This window comes from Eulemur rufifrons, chromosome 17, assembly GCF_041146395.1.
Source record: "Eulemur rufifrons isolate Redbay chromosome 17, OSU_ERuf_1, whole genome shotgun sequence".
Taxonomy (NCBI): Eukaryota; Metazoa; Chordata; class Mammalia; order Primates; family Lemuridae; genus Eulemur; species Eulemur rufifrons.
In genome coordinates this window covers 39,060,141-39,085,800 of record NC_090999.1, presented here as the reverse complement: position 1 = coordinate 39,085,800, position 25,660 = coordinate 39,060,141, and the positions used below count along the sequence as shown (strand labels likewise).

The window sequence follows — 25,660 nt, the reverse complement described above, 5'->3', positions numbered from 1 at the left end:
GCACAAAGTAAAAGTAGTACACCGGAGGGAGCTCTTCAGCATTTTATGTCAGGCAAGGTCGTCAGACTGCTGTGAAAATAGAGAGCACACCTGCAGATGTTACTCATGGCAAAGATCTCATCTCAGTGTGGAGGAAAAACAGTGACTCCCTGACATCTGTTCAGTCACAGTTTTGCAAGTAAAAAGGTCTGCTTTGGTCTTTGGAAGATATTACTTGTTTCTGAGTGTGGGAATACAGGAAACACATTTTTGAACTTAGGAAGAAATTTATGGATCATCCAATTTCATTCTTTCATTTGACAAATGAATAAATTTGATTGTGATTTAGAGAGACCTTTAGTTTCTAAAGGATACACAGACAGTTTATGAGAGAGCTAGAACTTGGGTCCAAAAATTTTCATGCTGTTGTTAGAGGGAATGAATTGGGGGGAGTAAGCAGTGGCTATTAGTGGTGGGATGGGGGTTGGGGTTGTATCTAATTTTTAATGAACTGAGAGGTGGGTGATCTGTGAACTCCTGGAATTATATGCAATTTTATATGTATATGTGAGTGTGTGTTGCATTCACGTGTGCATAAATGCAGTACTTTGGCTGGAAATAGGACTTTTGTTATAATTGTTGAAATTGGATTGGACTTCGGTAAGCCAGCTTTCACTTACAAAGAAGGTTACCTTTGACTGACTTTAGAGATTCGTTTAGTTTGTATTCTGGAATCTTTTGGGAACACCTGCCTTGGTAACTTGATTACCAAAATTTAAACTATCGTTCAGTTTATTTATCTTTAACTTGATGTAGTGATTTCCAGACCTCATTTTTTTCTTACTGACTCAAAACTGACTTTTAAAATAAAGTTGCAGTTATTAGATATTCTTTTCAGAGAAGATGAAACTCAATTTTTCTCCATTAGTCATTTCACTGTTTTGAAATGTTTTTCCATAGTACTGAATAGGAGAAATTATAATTTTCCTCAACTCGCATAAGTTTATACTTGGGACATACTCTTGCAACAAATCAGCAAGAGAAAAACAAGCAAGTTTGTCAGTGAGTGCAATGTACATTATGTGGGACAAAAGCAACTCAGGACAATGGCTTAGAATCCCAGCTTATATGAGATCTTCAACAAAGACCAGTAAGTTTTAGAGAAGAGCCAGGATAAATAAAAGCAGTTTAGGCTTCCAAAGGTAGGAAAATATGGGAAGGTAAATTTTTAGGGAAACTAATGAATGAAGTCTGCTCAGATTCCTCTGGTGCTGTCTCTAAACTGATAAAGGTGGTAAAGGAGAATTTACCTGCTGTCTTTCTGTGGCAAAGCAAGGGAGGATAGAAAGACCTTTTGTCTTTATTGTTCTGTGCTGCTTTTAGGTAAACAGAGGGAAGGTAGAGAGCTCTTCTGCATCTGCTTCATAATGGCCTGTAGGTCAAAAAAAATTATTTATGTCAAAGAGACATACTTTGAGGTGACATATTCTGGTTTCCTTCAATAGTCTTATATTTGTGATTCTTCTGATTTACCTGGATACAAACTTTCCTTGAAAACTATAGACATTTAAAAAATTCTGTGTTTCTGCATTTGCCTTAAGAGTAAGATCTTTAGTTAATTGGAATTTTTCCTATGGATATCAGGGATGAAATTTTAAGCCCTTATTTTGGCTTACGTAAATAAAAAGTCAAAATAAAAGTCAATATCCTGCTGACTTCTATGTCAACGTTAAGAACTAAAGTTCTTACATTGCTTTTGCAATGCAATGCAATGTGATATACCATTTTCTAAGAAGCTTACAGAAAAAGATTCTCTGATAAAAATATATATTTAATTACCTTTCCTTTCTTTATCAGGTATGGTGTAGACCAGTTTAAAGAGCACTAGAATTTCCATAGACTTCTGTGTGTTAGTCCAGGGAGTGATGCCTGTGGATCCACAGTAAAGCTGAGAACGGGAAAGAGTGTAGAAAGGCAGAATGAGAACACCAGGCAGCTTTCTAGCTCCTTCCAAGATGATTGAAGCTTCAGTCTCAGTGTGATGTATTGAATATTCAAGGGAAGGAGGATTAATGTTTATTAGAAATAGTTATAAAAGTGAATATTAGGCCAAATGATTTTTGTGTTAATGTACTCTTTCTTAGCAAGTATTACTGAGGATTTATCAATAATTTCTATATGCAACTTACCATCTATAAATTCTAGCTGGAGTTATGAACCAGTAAACATGGCTTAGCCTAGTAGCCCATTAAGAACATCTTTAATCATGAAAATCAAATAACAGAACAAGTTTTATTTATTATTTTAAAAATGTTTCACATATTCGATTCTTATTTTTCTCCATAAATGTTATTTGATGGGCATAATGAATGAGTATTAAAAAGAAAATCATGCTACCGTTGGGTACAATTAGACATGTGTAATAAATTTTATTAAGTATGAGCCCATTTATTATCTGAAGTTTGGAATTATTTTACAAATTCTCAAGGACAAAGGAAGTGGGGACTATTGTTGAAATAGCCGTGTCTTTCACTGACTGCAATAATAGAAAATTTCTTCTTGGTTTTTAGATTTCCTCCTTCCTCACCCCTGAAACCATATCCAAAGAAGCCCCCATACCAAAAGGATGTTATTAAATTTCCAGAATGGAATGATCCCCCACCAGGCACTTCACAGGAGAACATCCCAGTGAGGCCAGTGGTGATGGTAAGTGCCGTGACTGAAGGATGAACGAGGCACTGGTGGCAGAGGGAAATCATCTGTGAACCCCCAGTCTTGGTCCACTGTTTTCTGTTGTTATCTTATGAACATTGATCTGAAAGTACTTTAAAATAATGTCATACCTGCCAACAGCCAAGAGACCAGTAACAAAGAAAGATTGGCTCTTGCATTTTTTCACTCTTGCCTATTGACATTTTGACTGAATAGAGTCATCCCTTGGTATCCATGAGGGATTAGTTCCAGGACCCTCACCCCACCACCCCACAACCCTGCCTTGTGGATACCAAACTCCGTGTATGCTCAAGTCCCTGTTGTAAAATGGTGTAGTATGTGCACATAACCTACACACATCCTCCCATATACTTTAGAGTACTTACAACATCTAATTCAATGTAAATGCTATGTAAATAGTTGTTATACTATATTGTTTAGGGAATAATGAGAAAAAAATGTCTATACATGTTTGGTACAGACACAACCATCCATTTTTTTTTCTGAATATTTTTGATCCACAGTTGGTTGAATACACAGATGAGGAACCCATGGACATGGAGGGCTGACTGTATGTGGTAGCTATTTTCATATGTTCTGACTGAGCAGCTTTCTGTTAAAAAACTTCCTTATAGAATAAGAAGGTTAGGTCATGGTATATAGTGGATTGACCCCAACACAATATATGAAAAAAAGTGGATTCTTCTAGTTTTGGAAAACCTCGGCTCATTGTAGAATTGACAACTTACTTTTTGGCATACTTTTTCCTTAAAATATCCCCAGTACAAGATCACCAAGATTAAGATAATGCTAACAATAAAATAGAGAAAAACTTTTATAAGGCAATTTTAAAGAATTGTATCAAAACCAACATTTAAAGTTAATCAAGTCTTTTTAGACTAGATGTCCAAAATGTATTTTTGTTTGCAAAGATAGGATATAACCCTTTTTAGGCAGTGTAATTAAAAGAAAAAAGTGTTTTTCCTAAAGAGGTTGTATTATATGTCAGCTTGGAGAGAATAGTTCAGAAGTTTAGGCTTTATCAGAGGTAATTCAAGGACACCAGTGACAGAAATTAGGACTCTAGAAGGGCTTGTAGATTTGTCAGGAATGGTGATGAATTTGGATTAAGATATATTTGATGATAAAGATGAGTTATATTCAAAGGAAATGTATAACAGACAGAAGGAGACAATGGCCCTGGAACTTCGAGGAGAGGTCAGATTTGGAATTCATAACTTCATTCACTCAATGAAGACTTATATTGAGTGTCTCCTGTGCCATGTGTTGTGCTAGGCTCTACAGACATGCTAATATGTGCCATGGTGTTTGCTGTAAGGGGGCTCAAAGTCTAGTGAAGCAGGCAATGCAAAATAGATTACAGTAGTCCACCCATGGATGAGGGGGATATGTTCCACGATCCCCAGTGGATGTCTGAAACCACAGATAGTACCAAATCCAATTGCCGTCAGTCAGGACACATTTCCATTCATGTCTTCCACTCACAAATTTTATGCCTTTTCCATCTTAACTAGGCACTTATCATGCACTGTGGCCATAACTTTTGCAGTTGGAGGTGCGACAGCAAAATGACCACAAATTTCTTTTTCTTTCCCCAAATGATGAGGTGAAGATTCGTTTTTATCATAGATCTTACCAACCTTTCCATAGGATTTTTTTCTTTCCTTACTAGAAGTGAAGAACTTTTACCTTTTCGCTTAAAGGAAGCGCTTGATTGCTTCTCTTTGGCATATTCAAATTGCTAGCATCACTACTCTTGGGCTTTGAGGCCATTATTAAGTAGAATAAGGGTTCCTTCAACAAAAGCACTGTGACACTGACAGTCACATTTGATCTGATAACCAAGCGTGCTAACTAAGTAACTCATGGTCAGGGAGCGTGTGCAGTGTGGATCTGCTGGACAAAGGGAGGATTCGTGGCCCAGGCAGGATGGAGCTGGATGGTATTAGATTTCATCATGCTACTCAGAATGGCATGCAATTTAAAATTTATGAATTGTGTATTTCTGTAATTTTCCATTTAATATTTTGAAACTGTGTTTGACTGCGGGTAACTGAAACCTCAGAAAGCAAAACCTCAGATAAAGGGGAACTACCGTATTAGAAAACAAAGCGGAAATATTCTGAAAGAGTGATCACAAAAGGTACTTGGGGATTATTTAATTTATTTGTAATGATGAGTACTTAGTTAATGCCTTGTTGATAGTTCCTGTCCTAGAGAGAGTTTAAATATAAGCTCCATGAAATCAGGTACATTTTTTTGAACATTTGTATTTAACACCTCATCTGACCCTATATGTACAGTGGTTATTCAGTAGGCATTTTTACATTGCAAAGTCATCCAGTATTGTTTGTACAAAAGAGATAAAATCCCATATTAAACTGATACATTTTATGTCAATATAATGACTTCCCTTTTCTGTTCTACTTGGTTCCGTGAAGTTAAAATGTTCATGGTGTCACCACTAGGAAGATTGAGTGTTCAATAGCACATTTCAATCCATTGTACAGGGATTTTCTAGAGCCTTAAAGTGGTATACCACAGTCTCAAGACTCTTCAATTCCTCCTCTCCCTCCCCACCAAACCTTATCGTTAGGTTTCTTCTCTATATCCATATTTCTTCTGGTAACTTTTGTCTTACCTTTTCTCATCCTTTCTTTCCCCTTAAACGAAGTGATAGAGGTTTGAGCGCCCTGCTTTTTATATATTATTCCACTAAAGCTTGGGCTGCTACTTGTTGAGGATTATTCACAGGAAGAATGGCAGAACAGGATATGTTTCGCTGGTGGGGCTTTGATGCAGTTTTTAGAATGATGATGTTAATAGTCAATAAACAAACCATTCATCTTTCTTGAGGAATTTGAACTTATCATTCATTTTTTCTACATTATGTTTTTTCTGTCTCTGCCTTGAGTTTGCTTGTTGTTTCTTATTTTTGTCCTGTCTTCTCTCTTGTCTAGCCATTATATAAAATAAAATAGAGCAAATAAAATTGTTTGTTGTGTTTGCTCAGGGGTCAGTATAATATGAAGGGTACAGTATGGACTTTGGGTTTGAATCTTGGCTTCTCCAGTTACTAGCTATTTGAACTTGTTTCTCTGTGTTTGTGTCTCGGTTTTTTAGGATAATAGTACCCTCTGAGGTAGAGTTGTTGTGAGGATCCAGTGAGTTCATACCTATAAAATGCTTATAATAGTGCCTGGTACACAGGTGCCCAGTAACTGTTAAGCACTGTTGCTATTATTTATTTATTTCATAGAATTATTTATAGAGAAATAAGAAAATAAATTATCCATAATATCATCCAGAGAGAAATACTGTGAACATTTTATTGTGTATCCTTTTTTCTCTCTATATTTTTAACACAAAAATGAGATCATGCTGAGCTGTTTTGTAGCTTATATTCTTCACTTAGAACAGTATGTTATGCCCATTTTGTCATGCTATTAAATATTCAACATTTTATTATCTGCATCATCTAATATGAAAGTAATATATTTGTCCAGTCCTTTACTCTTAAGTATGTATGTATGTTTCTAGTTTTTTAATATATACATAATGTAGTAATCAGTACCTTTATAAATAAACATCTGAATATATTCATGAGTATTGTTTTAGGATAAATTTTTAAAGTGAATTTGCTAGGCAAATGCATGCCTGCATTCAAAAACAAATCTGGTTTGGATACTTAGAAGTTCACACATCATGTGGCCTTTGAATTTCTTTTCTAATTCAGTAATTCTTCAAAAATAAAAACAAAACCAAAAACCAAATCCAAAAAACAACTTTCTTGCTCCTTTTTTCAAATTAATAAAATTTTTCTACAATGTTACTTTTGCAAAAAGCTATTATAGAAAGTTTTTGTAAATGACTTATATGTTTTGCCTTTTAAAGGTCAAAATTCTTCTCTGTGATTACCAAAAGGAAGTTTTAGGACCTATATCTTGTAGCCTAAACGTGAGAAACATGGTACTGAGAATATTGAGGAGGTAAAGTTCTGTTATTTGGGGCAAATTAGTCAACTTCTCTATTCTTTAGTTTTTCCCCTCCAGAGACAGGGGTCCATTCCTTCTCTTCTACTTGCCATCTTCAGCTGTCCTTGTGGAGCTCTTATTTTTCCCACCTTTTGTAGACACCTAAGATCTAGGGGCTGCTTCCCAATTGTACGTACTTGATATTTGCTTATAAAAAATAGAGAATTCTTGAAAGTGGTACATTTTAATTTTATTTTAAACAATTACTCAATTTTGGACAGTGTGTGAATTTGGATAAGTATTCCTTGACGGAATTTTGAATTAATAAAATTTTATTTCTCTGCTACTTCACTGATTAGTTGGAACTCCTACAGGAAAAGGTAGCTAGTTAATATGGTGGTTATTGCCATAGCTCTTTTGTAATTCATGAATATTCGTTTATAATATGACATAATCTTAAGAGTCATTCTTCTCTGAGGTCCATGTAAAGAAAGTTTTTATTTTTAATTATTATTTTAAATCAAATTACAAATGACCAAATCAAAAACATTTCTCATAAAATCATACCACTTTATATTGAAATATTTTTTCTCTCTCTTTCTACTCCTTCCCTCCCTCTTGGATACTCCCCATCCACCTATTAGAATTCTGAGATGTGGTACAAGCGTCACAGTATTGCTATTGGAGAGGTGCCGGCTTGCCGTCTCGTCCACCGCAGACAGCTGACAGAGGCCCACGTAGAAGAGATATGGAAGTCTATGACATTATCATAGTATGTGCATTTTATATTAGTGGGAAATTTGAGTGATTTTTTTTTTTTCTGTTTTGCTTCTTCACCACTCTCTGTATATTTAATATTCTGAAATTATGTATAAAAATCTCAACTTTGCATTATTTGCAGCTGTGCTTAGCAAACATAATTTAACTGAACTCTAGGGATTTTCTATTGCCATTTATATTAAAAATAGGAGTTTAAAAGCTTAAACTTTCTAGTAATGCTGAAATCTTAAGTTTAATAAAATACATAATGGAAAATTTGGTCTCCTAGATATTTGATGTGTACTATAGGTATAAATAAAGGTAACAGTATTATAGCAAATTTGCTTTTTCTCATGAAGATGTAGTAATAACAGTTTCTTACCATAGGATAAACTTTTTTTTTTATATTTTTAGTTATTAAAGCATTCAGGGTGTTATATTATTAAATGCTTGCTATTAAATATTTGCTAAAGACAAAAGGATATCTTTTAAGTTTGTTTTATCATACTGCACTTTTACCCTTTTTGTCCCACAAAGATTGGGTGAAATGCAAGAAAATAATACATTTTAAAGGTTGAACCTTTGCAGTACTAGTTTTTTGGTAAATAATGATTTAAAAAAATAATAATTATTTATCTTTTTAGCTTACAGAAAATCCTTGGCTTAGATTCCTTAGAAGAAGTTTTAGACATCAAACTTGTCAACTCCAAGTTCATCATCCATAATGTATATAGTGTTAGCAAACAGGGAGTCGTTATCCTTGATGACAAATCAAGTAAGTGCATAAATACTATTTTGTTCCTGGTTGACCCACTACATTGGCCGCACAGGTCCATCAGCTCCTATTTGACCTTCCTAAACCCTAAATAAGTTTGCCCCTTCATTACACATATCCTTCTCCCACTTCCAGATACCTTGTAACTAATTGTTTGGATTAAGGAAATGTCATAGAAAGATGACTATTCAGTAGTATTCATCAGTCTCAGCAAAATCTATCCAGAGGCTAGTTGTGTTAGCCACCCTGGGCATTAAGTGGTTCCATATTACCCCCAGGAAAACCTCTGAAAAGTGAGCATGTTTAAGACCTAACTGAGAGCTTGAGTCAGTTTTCAGGTGGGCCCTGGGGGTTCTCACTAGCCTTTTTGTTAGGGTATCTTTGTGTCAGATTTTCTAGGATAACATTTATGTCATTTTTTTTTCTTTTTAATAAGGTAGCTCTTTAAATTTTGAAGGTACTTTAATTTTTTATACCTTTTTCTCCAGGCAGTCCATAAATTCAGGAAAAAAAGACATTAAGCAGCTACCCAACCTGGTTTTTGATGTGTAAAAATGTGTTCACGGTACTTATAGTAGGCCACAATTCCCAGACTGATTTTAAAACATCCTATGGATAAGGACTGGACGAGAATTGGATGAGCTCTTTGATATGTTCTTCCCTTAGTTCAAACCTTTGATGCTGGGTATTGGCTGGAACTAGAATGATCTTTGAACGTGGGAAGATGGTATAGCACTTTTTGGGTTTTTGTAAAATATTAAATTAGGGTTGGAGACTCCTGGGCAGCAGACAGAATGTACCAGAAGGAGCCTAAGAAGTTGTAAGAGAACAAGAGGTTTTTCTAGACCATGTTTCCTGATAGGAGCAGCATCTGTCTTTGAAAACTGAAACACTTCCCCTTTTATAGTCCCTATTATCAGGAATGGAGGACAAATGGAGACAGAAATAGATTTGTGGTGACTTTATGAGTTGTGAGGTTAATCTCAGTGTATAAAATTAAGTTTCTAGAATGAGGGAGGTATAGCCTTTGAAATACATCTAAAATCCTTCTACATTCTCTGAGTATAGCAAATTAATACTTTTAGTTGTCAGTTAGATGACCAATCATCTTTCATTTTACTAAGTAAGGTCTTCAGGAAGAAGAGAGCATTTTGTAAGACTCAGGTTCATTAGATCTAACTCAGTTCAAACAAGCCATCTTCTCAGTTTTACAGAAAGTAGAGAAAATGAAGTGGAAGCCTGAGTGCCGGCCTGTTTCATCAGATGTCTATGGCAGGGCCAGGAAGGAAGAGATTCTGTTCACCAGGGATTGTTTGTAGCAATGTTATATTACTATTACCATTTTAAGGCTGTCCTAACAATAATAGCATAATATTAATATGTCAGTGAAACTTTCTTGGCCTAAAGCATTTTGGAAATGGAAACATGTAAAATGACACTTATATTGGACCTAGAGAATTTACCTTTTTTAGAGGGAGGTGTTTGGTGAACTTGTTTCACAAATGCATTTGATTACTAATATTTTTGTCTTTTTTGTTTTTTCTTTTTCTTCAGTAATTCTTAGGATAAGTGGTTTGTGTTTTGGTTTATTTGGAACAGACCATCAATTTTTTTTTTTTTTTTACTAAATCTTTAAAAGGTACATCTTGTCCTTAGAGAAATTTGTAGGCATAATTTATATGGTGCATGGTGCTAAGGAAAGATTTCCATCTTTTAAATGTTCTGACACATAAATTGATGATTTGTGATTAGCAGATATGTTTCATATTACTTGGGCAAGTAATACATTCTTACAATATCAAGTATGTATATAGTTCCTTGAGTTATGGGGAATTGAATAAAATATCTTCTTTTTATTTTTGTTTTTCCTGTAGAAGAACTTCCTCATTGGGTGCTGTCAGCTATGAAGTGTTTGGCAAATTGTAAGTACTAATTATCTGCCAGTTTTGGGAAATTCAGAGAAATTAGTGCCCTAAATTATTATAGAAAAAATTTCTGCTCAATGGGCTGAACATTAATTTGACACCTGTGAGACCGGCAGTTAATTGTTTTGGGACTACTCTGCTTTTAGTGATAAATTTGTGACTTAATGAAAGGGCTGAATTATAGAACAGTTTTAAAGGGATTTGGTGGTTCCAATTTCTAGTAGATACAATCACACTACAGATAAAGTCTGCACTGCTAATTGTTTCATCACATGAAAGAAAGAAATTAGTTAAATATTACATGTAATATTGTGACAGATAGCTACCTGTTAATAGTCTATAGGTTTTTATTCCTGAAACCTCTATTTTTATTCCTAAAACATGTATTCCTGAATATCCACTGTATTTACATTATCAGTTTGGTCAGCCGATTCTGTCTATTACTAGCTTTCTATAAGGCAACACTTTAAGTGGGAGAGACATATTTTAGAAGGCTGATCTAATTGATATGTAGGATGGCTTAGAAAGAGAAGAACTTGCATGCAGACAAACAAGAAACACCGTTTCAGTAATAATGGATGTAAGATGAGAGGGCCTGGACCAGGGTGGTCTCTGTGAAGATTTTCATAGTTATGAAATCCATTTCATAGGTACATGATTTCCATTTCATTGGTTGTCATAGACACAGGGAAGGAAGAAGTTGTCATAGTATCTCACTAACACTGCCATTTTTCTAGGGACTTTTAGAAGGGTTAACCCAAAGAAGAGATTCTAATGGTTAATGGCTTAACTGAAACAAATGATTTTAATAAGAGTTCTAGTTATTTTGGCAGACTGATAATGGTGATATTTGGTTTAGAGGGCCTTTTGAGTCTCACAGATACCTCAGAGAAGTAGTTTTCTTTCTTTTCTTTTGTATAGGACTAGCATGTACAGAGGTAGGTATAAATTCCCTTGAAATTCTTAAATTAGTAGACCCTGAATTATTGATTTAACTGGAGTTAATTTTGTTTGATTATAGAATGAAACTAAAATAACTATTCAGCCTAATGTGGGTAATTTTAGTGGTAATATTTGGAAAATTATTTTATTTTTAATATTCTGAATATGAATGATGTTCATTCAATATTATTCTGAATATGAATAGTAGTAACAGTTTATGTAAAGCCCAAGTTCTCTAGGTTTAACTATTAAAAATTTCATTGTTTTTTGGTTAATATTTTGGAATTGCTGAGATATAGAGTACTGTGGTTTTAGCATGGGGAAGTGCTTTTTATTCTTCCTGCTTGACCATTTGAAGTAAATTAAATTTAAATTGTATCTTTGGCAGAAGTTCACAATGATGAGATAGAAAGTATAAATGAGAAGTTAAATTATCCATTTCTGAACTCTTGGCAAACCAAGGATTTAGAAGTTGATCAGCTGAGAATGAACATAGGAAGCCAGTATTAACCAATCTAGGCTATAATATAAAATGTTATAAAGTGTATATTAAGATGTGTTTATGATTTGAATTTTCAATGAGGACTGAAATGTAGTGAAGAGTATAATTTTCCCTCAAGCAAGATGTACACCTAAAGCCACAAAACTTCTGCAGAAAGGTTAAAATAACTCTGATTACTTTTCAATGGAAAGGACAAGTGTGAGGAGTGATTTAGTAATGATCTTCATGTGTATTAGGTGGTGTTATAGTAGGTGACAAATGTTGGGAACAGGGAATATGTGTCATATGTATTAAGTGCAATGATTTATGAATGGTTGGCACATCCATAAAATGTTTGTTTATATGTCAAAAAAGGTGGCCAAAAGGCAAAGTCAACCTTTTGAATAGCTTTATAAAATCACTAAGTGTTTCAAAATTCTCATTGACCCTCAGTATCTACTTTGAGTCCATCAAAGTCATGACCTGTTTCTTGTCCTTATCTTTACTAAGTATAGATTCCCATTACAGTCATCTAAAAGGGAACAGAAGGTTAGACTGATTATATGATATTTTGAAGGCCTGTTGCCTCCTTTTCTGTTAGTCTATTGCTCACATCTTTCTCTTTAGGCCCATCTGCATTTATCGTAGACCATGTGTATGTGGACCTGGATACTTTCGTTTTTGGCCAGGCCCAGCCCTGACTGAATAAATACAAAACCGGGTTAACTGTGTTTTTCTTCTTTGTGCATGTATATCACAAGAATTCGATAAAAAATGGATACAAAAAAGTCAAAGCTTTTCTTTTCCAAAATCTGTCAGGAATAATGTTTATAAAAAACTGGATTAAAAAAACATTCTTAATGTTCAAGATGACTAAGAAAGAAAAGATCTTAAAAATATGGTCTCCTCTCATAGGACTCACTATGCACTGGTTTTTTTTTAGGGAAACCTTTTTTGATTTTTGCATATTTTTAACAAGGATGATGAAATGTTCACAAAGGGGAACAACTCCTTAAAATGAGCCACATACTTATCCTGGTAGGGAGTAATTCTAGGCAAAGTGTTTTGCTTGCTGAGACATACCAACCTAATTATGTCAATAGACTGAGCTTAGGATGTGTCAGAGGAGGTGACAAGCAAAAATGGTGGCTACATTTGCTGCTAGGTTGATGTGATACCACACACATAGGTATTTCACAATTTTCATTATTTTAGCCAATCAAATTAAGTTATTTTATAAGAAAAGAATATTGAAAGGTAAGAGAGTTTTTAAAGAGACTAAAAATTTCCATTTGATGATATCCCAGTGGCCTTGAAATGTGAAGGCCCAGAATGTTTTACTGTCCTTTTTAGCTTTTAATCCTCTTTCTTTAGTTACAGCAATTCTGTAAGAAGAATTTCCTTTTAATTTATCTTGGCTGTTTCTTTTGTTCTCCTGGGGGTAGAGGTCTATTTGGGTACAGTTGTTTAGTCTTATGCTAGCCTAGAACTTTCCAATGCGGTCGCACTCTTCATGCCGTAATGGAAATGGAGAAGCCTAGCTAAACTGTTCCTCGTGGGACCACTTGCCATTTTCCTCAGGGTGCAGGAGGCTCCAGTTCATCTCTCAACTTGGCAGCGTAAATCTTTGGTCTGTATATGGATTATTGGGGGCATTTGCTGCCAACTCTGTAGAGAGCATTTCTTGTTCCTGTTTTGGTCCAAAATATGAGTGGATTTTTGCTTTACTTGCTGCTGGCATAAAATATGGGTGGGACCAGGCAGTTTCAGGGTTCCTATTTTTGCTCCAACTTTGCAGTATGACTCTGCTTGGTAAACTATCTTTTGATGGTTGGTCGGAGATCAAATAGAGAGTGTATAATCAGAATGAATTAACAAGACAAAATGTAAAATATCCTTTTCAAGGTATCTTTTAAAAAGTTAAAATTTTTATTAGTCTGAAATAGTTTAGAGGCAGAAATTATTTCACTCAACTCTGTGACTGTAGGATTTTATAATATAGCAATGATGAAATAATGAAAAGCTTTAGAAATTGCTTTGTAACTTTATTATACATGTGAACCGATTGTTATCTTGGTCAGTTTATCAAGACTTGGAAAATATTGAGTATTTCAAAGAAAATTATTGTTTACATTTAATAAAAATGCCTTTCAGAAGGACATTTAAAAAATAAGAGTGGGGGTCTTTTAAAATGGAAGTAAACCTTTGATTTTCCTCATTGTTTTATGATTGATTTCAATTTAGACACAAAGCATATTTGTGTAAGCAAAATATATAGTGCCCATTTAATTAATGTCAATTTTCCCCACGAAAATTTTTCTATATATCTTGAATACCTGGCTATCTGTACATGCCACACTTATTCACAGAAAATAATACTTAGATGTAATTGCTCTATACTGTTTTTCTTTCTCTCTCTTTTTTAAAAAATAGGGCCCAACTGTTCTGATTTGAAGCAGCCTATGTACTTGGGATTTGAAAAAGATGTCTTTAAAACTATAGCAGATTACTATGGTCACTTGAAAGAGCCACTGCTTACATTTCATCTTTTTGATGCTTTTGTCAGCGTATTAGGTAAGTTGGAATATATTGAACATATATCTGCATTATTGATATTGAATCATTTCATTTTTCACTGTCTGGAGACTTTCATTAGCCAAAATTCATGGAATTTTTAAAGTAAAAACTGATAGGCTGCTTGGCATGGCTGGAGTCTTGCTCTATGAAGGAATAAAATAAAATGATTAAACTCTATTATGAAACTCAAAGCAAGGGCTGATAGCTTTTATTTCTTAAGAAAGAATATATATGTTGCATGCCACTTTTGTACAAAGGAGTATAACTATTGATATAGAAGAATGAATTTGACATTTACTGTTCATGACTAAATTTATTATTCTGGATATGACTTCACAAGTAGTCAAGTGTGGGAGGTGTATTTTCATTTAGAAGTCTAATTTCTATTTATAGAAGGAATAGGTTTTTTAGGACTATTTCTTATTTGAGACATGCAAAATAAATATAGTATAATAACTGTATCATTCATTAAAACTTGTTGCTATTCCTCATATAGATTTATACTTTAGAATTTATGCTCTGAAAGAAACATGGTAGAAAGGAGAAAAAAACAACATTATTGCTAGTAGTCTTTCTGCTATTGCTCCTTTCTTCTTGGAAATCAGATTTTCCTGCTGGCTGTTGTAATTGTTCAATAAGTATTATCATTTTCTTGTCAAAAGTTTTGCTTTAAAGACCAAATTATTGCATGGGTATCATATTCTCTTATGTAAATTTATAGGAATTATTATACTCTTGTTTTTTAATATTGTGGAGTTTAACCATCTTTCTCTTTCCCTTCTTTTCATTTTCCTTCTTTTCTCTTGCTTCTCTTTTCTTCCTCCTTCTTTCTATCTGACTTTATTTTTGGAAAGTGTGGATGCTGCCATAATATCCTAACAAAATATCAGTAATATGTGAATAAGTTACTTGATCTCATGGCACAGTACTTTAGAGTTTAAGCTTTTGTAGGTTCTGTGATAATAGCAAACAAAACATAACAATTATAAATCATGTACATAAGAGTGAGCATTTTCAGATAGACCAATATTGGGAACAAATGAGGGATTAAGCTTATTACTGGGTTTTGAGACCATGAGACTTCTTGGTATTTTGTTTCCAATCAAGTAGTATTGAACTTGGGCTTATGCACTTGTGAACATCATGCCTACTATGCTTGTGGACTAATTGAGTAGATTCCCATTATAGCTACTTGCTGCCATTATGCCATTGGTAAAAGAAGAGTTCTAAAGAGTGGATTAAACATCACTTCTTAGATTTTCTTCTCATTTTTCCATTTTTTATAATATTCTATAGTAAAATTATCTGATTTGGAAATTTTTTTAAAAAACAAATTCAATTTGTATCAGTTATATTTATGATATCACTGGTCTATTCTACCACAATTGTTCATTTTAATTTCAGCTAGGAATTAAAGCTGGCTATTTCCACATTGATATCAGAGCCAGCTATTCTCTACAGTATCATCTTTAGAAGGATTAGGGTGGAAGAAGGATGGACAGATTGGGGGAATTTATTGCCATTAGATATCAGTAAGAATAGACTAATGTGGCCGGGCGCGGTGGCTCACGCCTGTAATCCTAGCACTCTGGGAGGCCGAGGCGGGTGGATCGCTCGAGGTCAGGAGTTCGAGACCAGCCTGAGCAAGAGCGAGACCCCGTCTCTACTAAAAATAGAAAGAAATTATATGGACAACTAAAAATCTATATAGAAAAAATTAGCCGGGCATAGTGGCGCATGCCTGTAGTCCCAGCTACTCGGGAGGCTGAGGCAGTAGGATCGCTTAAGCCCAGGAGTCTGAGGTTGCTGTGAGCTAAAGCTGACGCCACGGCACTCACTCTAGCCTGGGCAACAAAGTGAGACTCTGTCTCAACAAAAAAAAAAAATAAATAAAAATAAAATAAAAAAAAAAGAATAGACTAATGCATGTGGATGGTAATGATATATAAACCTTGCCTTATCCAGTCCTGTTCAAGTGAATATATTTGAGACAACTTGCATTGAAAACCATTTTTTTTAGATCCTTCTGTAGTGAAAGAAGAAAGCCTTCTAGATTATAGAAGACCATAATTTGTCATTATTAACAAAGATTATCTAGTGTAGTAATCCTGTTAGAGTCTATGGGAAAGGGTAAATATCTAGATTTGTATGTGAGATCCCAGTAAGGTTCACTCATCCCTTAAACCTTTGACTTAACTTTGATTGGTATAGAATGTCATTTGGTAAAGTATTTTTTAAAGTAAGTAATCAGTCTATTTTGTGTAGAAGCTAAAAATTCTACAGCATTTCCAACAAAAGTGATTTTCAGTTTAGTTAATGAACTTCTTTTGAGGTTTATTCCTTTGCTTCTGGCATGGTTGGGCTTGATGCCAAAGCTCTGTGAGTGCAGTTAGTCATTACTGGTACATGAAACAGGACATCGAAAAGTTCTCAAAAAAGAAAAACCATGACATTTTTGTAGATATAAGACTTACTCTCTACTTACATTTTAAAATTATTCAATTTGGCTCAGGAGTCTGACCTACCAGTATAACTTTCCATAGTAATTGATCTTTCTTCCTAAAAAGGCGGAGCTTGTTGCTTCTTGAATGGGGCGAATGAGAGTGAGTAGCATCCTTTACTCACACTCCACACCTACCCTAGAGTCCATTGTGTTGTATAGCATCTAATAATTTGGCATACTGAGGAAAAGAGGGAGGCAGAGAGGAAACACAAAAGGGCATGGGAGCATGGTAGGGTGTTATGCAAAATTGAGTGACTTGTGTGTTGTATAATCTGAGAGCTCACACTATTAGTCTGTGAGCCAAATGTGGCCCACATATTATAAATACACCATAAATAAGTCTGGTTTGACATGTGTGTTGTAAAAACAAAATTTAATTAAACTGTTAAACCTTAAGAAATAGGAGATTCATGTAAGGATTCATATTTCTGGCTATTTTTCAAAAAATTAGAAGATCTGGCAGCTTTGGGCTTGACTTTTCAGTGACACAAACTGCTGTGGGTGTATAGTGAGTGCCTCCTCTAGAAGAAGCAAGTGTTTCATGGGCAAGAACTCCAATTTGCCAAGGCTCCAATACTCCCCATTACTTTTCAGACTCTGAATCCAAGCTTGCTTAAATCCCTTCGCTTATTTATCCCATTTGTCTGTTCTGTAGGCAGTTGAGCTTGCAACTCCTGATTTATTTGCTAGTAGGCTGAAAGACTGAAATAATAGCTCTTTGCTGTTCTCTTTCTCCTAAATGTTAAATCTAGAAAATGTCATTGCCATTCACTAGACTGATTATGCACTGGATCATCTAACTCAACAGGTTGAGATCTTCTCCTGTATTTTTTAACTTTGAAATATCCATAAGGTTAGGTTTTCCATTCTTTGGATCTTTTGTCTAGTAACTTTTAGGAAACCCTCCAGAGCTGTGTGCCATCTTTGCCTTGTTACCTCTCTGCCCTTATTTTCTTCAAGTTATCTCAAGGTCTTTATCTCATGGTACTTTTTAAGGGAAAATGATTCTTTTTTTCAGAGGGTGCCTAGTTAGTGTGCTTGTCCAGACAGAGGGCTCTTATCTATATTAGTCCAAAGTTCTTGCTGGTGGTGTTATTTGCTCTCAGGGCCCAGGGCTTATGGCCAGAGCTTTTGAATATGCAGATGGGCCAAGGTAATGATGTTGAATCACCCCCCCCCAATGTAATGATTATATTGTCTGTCTACCATGATTATTGGAATGAAGCGGAGTGAGGTACTTCAAGTGGAAATTTAGGGAAATCCCCAGGTATTCCTTGGCTATAACTGAATATATAAACTACATCAGTGATCACTAGGATAACTGACAAACCTTTGAGGGGAAAAAGTTCAAGACCTTTTTCACACCATTTCAGCAGGATAAATTCTAACTGGATTAGAGGGTTAAATGTAAAGAGTGCAAATGTACAATACAGTTGATATTTGGTGTATGGGTCGACAAAGGCCTTTGTAATAATAAAAGCAAAAGAAGTAATAAAAATCCTATAGCAGCTTGAAAGTGCTTCATGCAGGAAAGGGCATCATTTTGTGTGCATGGGTGAATCTATATCTACTTTTAAACGTTTCCTAAAAGTGATCTGTTCGCTTTTTCTTAAAAATCTCTGGAGAAATAGTCTCTCTTGCTGTGTTTCTTTAGGCAAGAAGTTCTTGTCAGTTGATGTGTAGTCTAAATCCTTTTGGCTTAGTATAAACCTTTTCCTTTTTATACCTGTTCTTAGTGAAAATGAAACTGTGACATGTTTTTTTGTTCCTCTGGTTGTTCAAGAACTACACTAACCGTTTTTGAGTCTGTTCTGTGGCTGAACAAACAATGGTCCTTTTGTCCTTTCTGGGAACTCCAGCCCTCTCAAAAGTCTTCATATTTCACTTCTTTTTTGGGCTCACATAAGTAATAGCTTACTGTTGACACTGTACATGTTAGTGGAATGATCAGGTTTACTTTGCAAAAATGAAAAATTAGTGCTCCTAATAATTAGAAAATAGAAATCTGATGTAACCACTGGGGACTAGGAAAGAGGGTGACAGAGGTAGCTGTCACACAAAGCACTCAATTTGAACCTATCATGTGGTCGTCATGGCCTAAGTATAATCTATCCCTGAGTTGGGGAAACTTTTCATGTTGGAAGGCTACATTAATATAGCTGAAATCAAATAAGGCTGCACTCAAGAAACTTCAATTAAATATACTTAAAAATGTACATTATTTTGTAAAAATCTAACTACTATGTACTTAATAATTTCAAAAAATGAAAACTATTTGTTAATTTTATTTTTAATGACTTTGTTTTGTCTGCTTTTTGTTGGAAAGCATTTGAATATTTGGTTGTAGCATGGAGGTCCACAGTTTCAGTTAATCCTCTAGGTGGGTATCAGTCATTTGTGACCTTAAGGGTGTCTTGATTTGGGTTAGGTAGGAGAGTGTATTAATAGATTTGTAGCAATAAGTAGGTGAAAAGCAAGAAAGCATTTTTCAGGCATGTTGCCGAAGGCGTGGGTATTCTGCGTTTTTCTGTATTTCAACTGGATCTTTCTTAGCATCAAACAATGACTTTAAAATGTTAGCTGCTGAGAGCTCAATCAATTTCATCTATAGTTCTTTAGGTGCCTTGGTGATATCAACTAGGTGAAGCTGAAATGCTAATTTGGGTGTGACGTCATAATTCTCAAAGTCAACGAACCTTTCATTGTATTCTCTAATTAATAAGTCTGTAACAGCCTGTGTATTCATCAGTTCATCAATGATTTGCATATATCATCCTGTTCATCAATGACCTTTGCTAACTGGGGAAAATGTTCATCTGAAACTTCCTTTTGAGGAAGTGTTTTGAAAAATGGTAGCTTTTTTCAAAATGCTTGGATTTTTTTGCCACATATCATATTTAGACTCAGTTTTACCTTGCAAAGAAATATTTGAGTCATTTTGATTTTACATGATATCACACAGAAATGCTGCATTCCTATAGAAATCTTCTTTCAATAATTCACATTGGTGATTCTGTTCTTCATAAAATTTATCTGTTCTTGCAGAGATAAAATTTTGGGAAACACCTGATCTTGCATTTTAGAACTATATGGCAGATCCACACTGAATACTTCATCATTCAACTTTAGCATGTTACAAGACTGACCATGCCATGTTGCATTTGCACGAATATAGTTAATGATACTTAAAACTTGTTGCAAAGTGTCACTTAAAATAGTAGTTTTAGTACAGAGGTTTTGCTGATGCAAGATACAATGAAAAGAAGTGAGAGTATCTGGAGCTATTAATACTTTTTTTTTAATCTGTGCAATAAACCCTTCATATTTTCTTGTCATGGAAGGTGCACTGTCTGTATATAGACTCACTAAATTTACCAAATTGAATCCAAATTCATGACATTTATCTTAGAAGTTTTGAAGATATCTATTCCCCATGTTCTGTTTGCAAGAGTACCCAAAGCGGGTAACTCTTTGTAGCAAAGAAAATCTTCTGTTATTACCTGAATGAAGCATGAAACTTGTGCAGAGTTAGTAGTGTCAGTTGATTCATCCAAAGTGATTGAATAATATATATTTTCCTTTTGAAACATTGCATGAAGTTGTTCTGTTAAATTAAAGGCTAATTCATGCTGCTGATCAGTTATGGTTCTCCTTGAAAGAGACAGTTGTTTGTACTTTGAAACGTTATCCGGGTCTAAGGCACCCTACAACTTCAACAGTGCATTCTTTCACAATTTATACATCATTGAATGGCTTCTCTTTTTTTCCCCTGAGTATATAAGCTACTTAGTAAGTTGCTTCAGTGGCATTATTTCTAGGTCTTATTGCTTCTTGAAAGAATCGTCTTTGCTTTTCCTTTTCATCTTTAATTTCTGCAATGCAACCTTTCACACCTCTCCCTCTGATTTAAAATATTTGTGGTCCTTATGAGTATTATAATGCTAATGAGAATTGAATTTCTTTAATGTTAATATTGCAGTATCACAAAGCAAGCAAATCATCTTATCTTTAGCAGAAACAAGATAATATTGCAATTCCCAATCCTCATTAAAAAATCTATTTTCTTCCTTCAGCTTTCTCTTGGTCTTCTTTGACACAATGGGCTGTTAAGCAGATAGAATTATTATAAAAATTGCTGTCAAGCTGCGCAGCTATTTACAAATTCCACTTCAAATAGAAACACAGTGCACCATTGTCAAACGCTGATAACAGACTAGCATACTTGACTCCCATAAACTCTTGCCAGCCAGCCTCATGTAGTAGTGGTGCCAGTCAGGTGGGGCAAGTTAGAACTAAATTATGAGCCTAGAGCCCGTCAATTTAGCTCTTATGGCTTACTAACATTCCAATTGTGCCTGTCAATCTGGGAGGATTATTTTATTCTTTGGTATTTTAAATATATTCATTTAAAAATAAAATAAAAATATAAAAGAACAAAAATGTATTAATAAAAATAAAAGGATTTGTTCTGTAAAATTTGGATTCTGTCAAAAGGCCGCACTTAAGGACCTAAATCCCCACCCCTGATCTAACCTCTAGTAATGTAGAACATTACACATTTCCATGAACTTTGATTGCATTCATTCCTATCATAAGGAACAGTTGGGTTTCCTTGAGTATTAAATTTTTTTTTTACTTATTCCACTTCAGTCCAGCTAAATGATGAAGTATTTCCCTGATTGAAAAAGTGTCACAGATGGATTGCACAAGTTATTTGGTTTGATTGTTGATTATCTTTTCATTATGTTGTTCTTATTTCACCAATGGAAATATCACCATGCTCCTTGGTTTGTTGATCTGGTTGTACCTACTTTGACAAACCACTGCTTTTCTGGCCCCTGTTTCCTCATTGATAAGGCGATGATGCCTATAATAGTTATACATATGAAAACATGAAAATTAAAGCAATGGGCAACACTTATTTTCCTAAGTATCTTTTTTTTTGAAAAATATAAAGAGATGAGGATAATACATGAATTAAGATGGGATAATCATATATTGGTATCAAACCATTTCTTCCCTCAGATGATGGAAGATTTTTATGTAGAACTACTTGTGATAAATCTTTACAATCTATAACTAGGGTAAGTACTATTATATATCATTCAGAAATGCAAGAAAAAAGTTACCTTTGGGGCTATAGAAGCCCTTTGTCATTTTCTCAAGAGAAAGAAGAATCAATATTTTTATGATGATGTTGAGATTATACAAATGATGAAAGATGAAAAAGTTATTCTTAGCTATGTTTAGCAAAATGAAATGAATCCAAAGAATAAAGTAGTTATAACACTGAAACTCTTTGGTTAAAAAAAAAAAAAAAAAGGTAGAATGCTAATGTCTTTCACAGGTTCTTAAACTAGAACCTAAAAAACCCCCACTAAACTCTTTAAAAATCAGTAATAGTTTATGATCTTGAAGAGTTTGAAAGTACTTGATGAAGATGTCTTTTGTGTTCAACTGTAGACTTTCTTGTGTATTTTAAAGCTCAGTTCTCTTGCAATTATATTTTTCTGAATTCTATAGTGTACTTTTGTCAATAAACTTTTTTTGAGGAAAGAAAAAAAGATTAGGTAATGGTGAACAGTGGGAAAGAAGTTAGAAAACAGAAATAGAGAGCTCAGATTGAACTACTTTTGAGAATCTAAGTCTTTCCACATGCATATGAACTGAGGAAAGCAGTATGTAGCCCTCTAAGATTCAGTGGTAGAACTAAAAATGAGTACTGCTTTGACATTTGAATGGGTTGAAAAATAACATCCTTGGGACTGGATGTCAACAAAGATTTGATACACTCAACCTCAGCCCTTTCTCCATGTATCTCTTCGATCACATCCCATTTCGTGGATCACCCATGTGCTGAGGACTTTTAATTTTGTATTTTCATCCCTGATCTGTCTCCTGCACTCAAGATCAGAATGTCTTTCTGACTCCTGACAGTGTATTCCTGGATGTTATATAAGAACCTCAGCTCAAACTCAATAGTTCCCCAAACCATAAAGTTTTTGAAACTTCATATTAGATGTGAAATCTATGTAGTAGAATAGCATTAGCAAAAAATAAGAAATAGAATAATATGCAAAATATCATACTGCACTGTATGTAGAAAGAGTAGGTATTTTCATAAACTTTTGTTTTAGTTAAATACCTATGTATATGCTTATGTATTATTGCAATGTAAAATGTATTTCTTAATTTGAATATGTATTAGTGAGAATGTGGAGAAACTGGAACCCTCATATATTGCTGGTGGGAATATAAAATGGCACAGCCATTTTGTAAAATAATTTGGCATTTCCTCAAAAAATTAAACCTACAGTTACCACATGATATAGCAACTTCACTTCTAGGTTTATACCCAAGAGAATTGAAAACTTATGTCCACATACAACTTATACCCAGATGTTCATAGCAGCATTACTCAGAATAGCCCCAAAGTGGAAACAACTGAAATGCCCATCAAATGATAAATGAATAAAATGTGGTATCTATACAATGGAATATTATTCAGCCATAAAAAGGAATGCAATATTGTTACATGTTACAACACAGATGAATCCTGAAAACATTATTCTAAGTGAAAGAAGTCACAGGCAAAATATCACATATTGTGTGATTCCATTTATATGAAATATCCAGAATAGGCAAATCTATAGTGGTTTCCAGCAGGGGAAGAGAGAATGGGGAGTGACAAAAATGTTGAGAATTAGATAATGGCTATAACTTAGTGAATATGCTAAAAACCACTGAATTATACACTTAAGAAAAGATAATTTCCTAAAAAAAAAAAAAATAAGCAAAGAAACAAAGAACCAAATTGGACTTTAGGAGTTAAAAAAAATACAGTATCTTATATGAAAATTTCACTGGATGGGATTAGGAGCAGATTAGGCACTATAGAAGAAAGGAACAGTGCAGAATATATGCAATAAATCTAGTCTAAACAAAGCAGAGAGAAAAAAAGACCACCCCCCCAAAAACAAACAAACAAACAGACAAAAACCAACAAAAAAACACAGCCTCAATGACTTAAAGGACAATATTAAGCAGTCGAATATACATGTAATTATACCTGAAGGGGGAGGATACCATGTATCTTTTTTCCCCCTATGGCTGCTTTTAAGATTTTATCTTTATTATTGGATTTTAGGAATTTGATTATAATGTATCTTGGTATGGTTGTTTAAATAAACAAAGAGGTATAGCTTATCAACCAATAGTGGAGATAAAGTAGGATATTTAAAAGCACTTTTGAATGCACAGAATCTAAGATGGCCCCCAATGTCATGCTCCCTGGTACCCATGCCCTTAGATAATTTCCAACCCTTGAGTGTAGGTGGGACTTGTGACTTGCTTCTGACCAATGGAATATGTCAAGGGTGATATGCAATAAAACACATCTCAATAAATTTAGAATGACTAAAATTGTTCTAAGTTCTCTGACTACAATAGGATAAAAGTAGAACTATAGGTCCAGATTTGGTGAATTCTACCAAACATTTAAGAAGAGGTAATGTCAATTGTATAAAAATCCTTTTAGAAAATAGAAGATGAGGGAATACTTTCTGAATCATTTTATGAAGCCAGTGTTATCCTGATAATAAAACCAAACAAAGACGTTACATAAAAATAACATATCACATGATATCTGTGATATCACTTGATTAAGATGGTATCTGTCAAGACTTCTCCACTATGTAGTTACTCTTTTTCTCCTTGTAATTAATAGATTTTGTGGGGTGGTAACTTTGAAATACGTGTAAGCTTTCCAACATTAAACTTTCAATTTATTTGTATCGGTATGGACTGAGGACTTCATATTTTATTTACTGGTTTACAATTCATTACCTGATGCTCAGACTGTCTCAGATTTGGCTAATAGCAGGGCCCTGATGCTGGCTCGTGTGGCCATTTGCCATATCCCCATCATTCTTGGACTGCTTTCTTGCATTTTGACACTATAGGCTCACCTTGTACTTTTCCCCCCCATTCTTGGAGTCAGTCATTCCTTCAAGCATTCTTTATTCTTTTTAGTAGAGAATGATATTTAGAAGCCAAGATCTAGGTGATAGATTTGGTCATTGTTTTGGGGTATTGTTCATGGAAAGAAAACAAAATTCTCAAACATTTAAAAAAGTGATTATGCAATTTGATTTCCAAACTTCTTCCAAATATGCCATTTGAGGCGAGGATTATGATTAAATTGGCAGAACAGAGAGTAATATAAGACATCCATGTGTCCACTACCCTGATTTAACACACACATTTTGTATTGTTGGAATGACATCCATGTGTTACTCTATATCTGGAAGCACTATTGTTAGGTTGTTCAGTATTCACATCTTTACTAGTTCTAGCAAATTGCTTTCCCGAGTGGGTGCAGCAATTTACACACCCATGAGTAGAATATTCCTATAATGAGCATTTTCTTACTAATACTTGATTCCAGAAGGTTTTAAAATTTTTCTATTCTTTCTCTTCTTTTTTTCTTTGAGACAGAGTCTTGCTCTATCACCCAGGCTGGAGTGCAGTGGCACAGTCATAGTTCACTGTAACCTCGAATTCCTGGGCTCAAGTGATCTTCCTGCCTCAGCCTCCTAAGTAGGTGGGGCTTTAAGCACATGCCACCATGTCTGGCTAATTTTAAAATTTTTTATAGAGATGGGGTCTTGCTATGTTGCCCAGGCTGGTCCTGAATTCCTGGCCTCAAGCAATCCTCCCACTTTAGCCTCCCAAAGTGCAGGGATAACAGGCATGAGCCAATGCACTTGGCTAAATTTTTGTAATCTGATGGATGTGAAAAGGAATCTTATTGCTGTTTAATGGTCATGAGGGTTTCTTCTTGTGTGAAATATGTTTTCTATCCTTTGCCTGTTTTTTTCCTTTGGTTTTTCTTTTTTATCATTCTAAAAATATATTCTGGATATACTAATTTTTGTACCTTGTATCTTACCAATGTTTCCTAGTCTGTGGTTTGTCTTTTGATTTTAATTGAAAGAAAGAGCTTTTATGTTT

The 25,660-nt window shown here is 34.5% G+C and overlaps 1 protein-coding gene across 2 annotated transcripts in view; it reads left to right on the top strand.

Annotated features, from left to right (window-relative positions):
- Window positions 1–25,660, top strand: part of DEPDC1B (DEP domain containing 1B) — a 77,958-nt gene that overhangs the window by 34,209 nt on the left and 18,089 nt on the right. For both annotated transcript variants that reach the window (XM_069492429.1, XM_069492428.1), the window contains exons 3-7: window positions 2,550–2,685; window positions 7,331–7,458; window positions 8,090–8,220; window positions 10,095–10,142; window positions 14,002–14,142. In XM_069492429.1, the coding sequence (XP_069348530.1) occupies window positions 2,550–2,685; window positions 7,331–7,458; window positions 8,090–8,220; window positions 10,095–10,142; window positions 14,002–14,142 (584 nt within the window). The remainder of the gene's footprint in view (window positions 1–2,549; window positions 2,686–7,330; window positions 7,459–8,089; window positions 8,221–10,094; window positions 10,143–14,001; window positions 14,143–25,660) is intronic.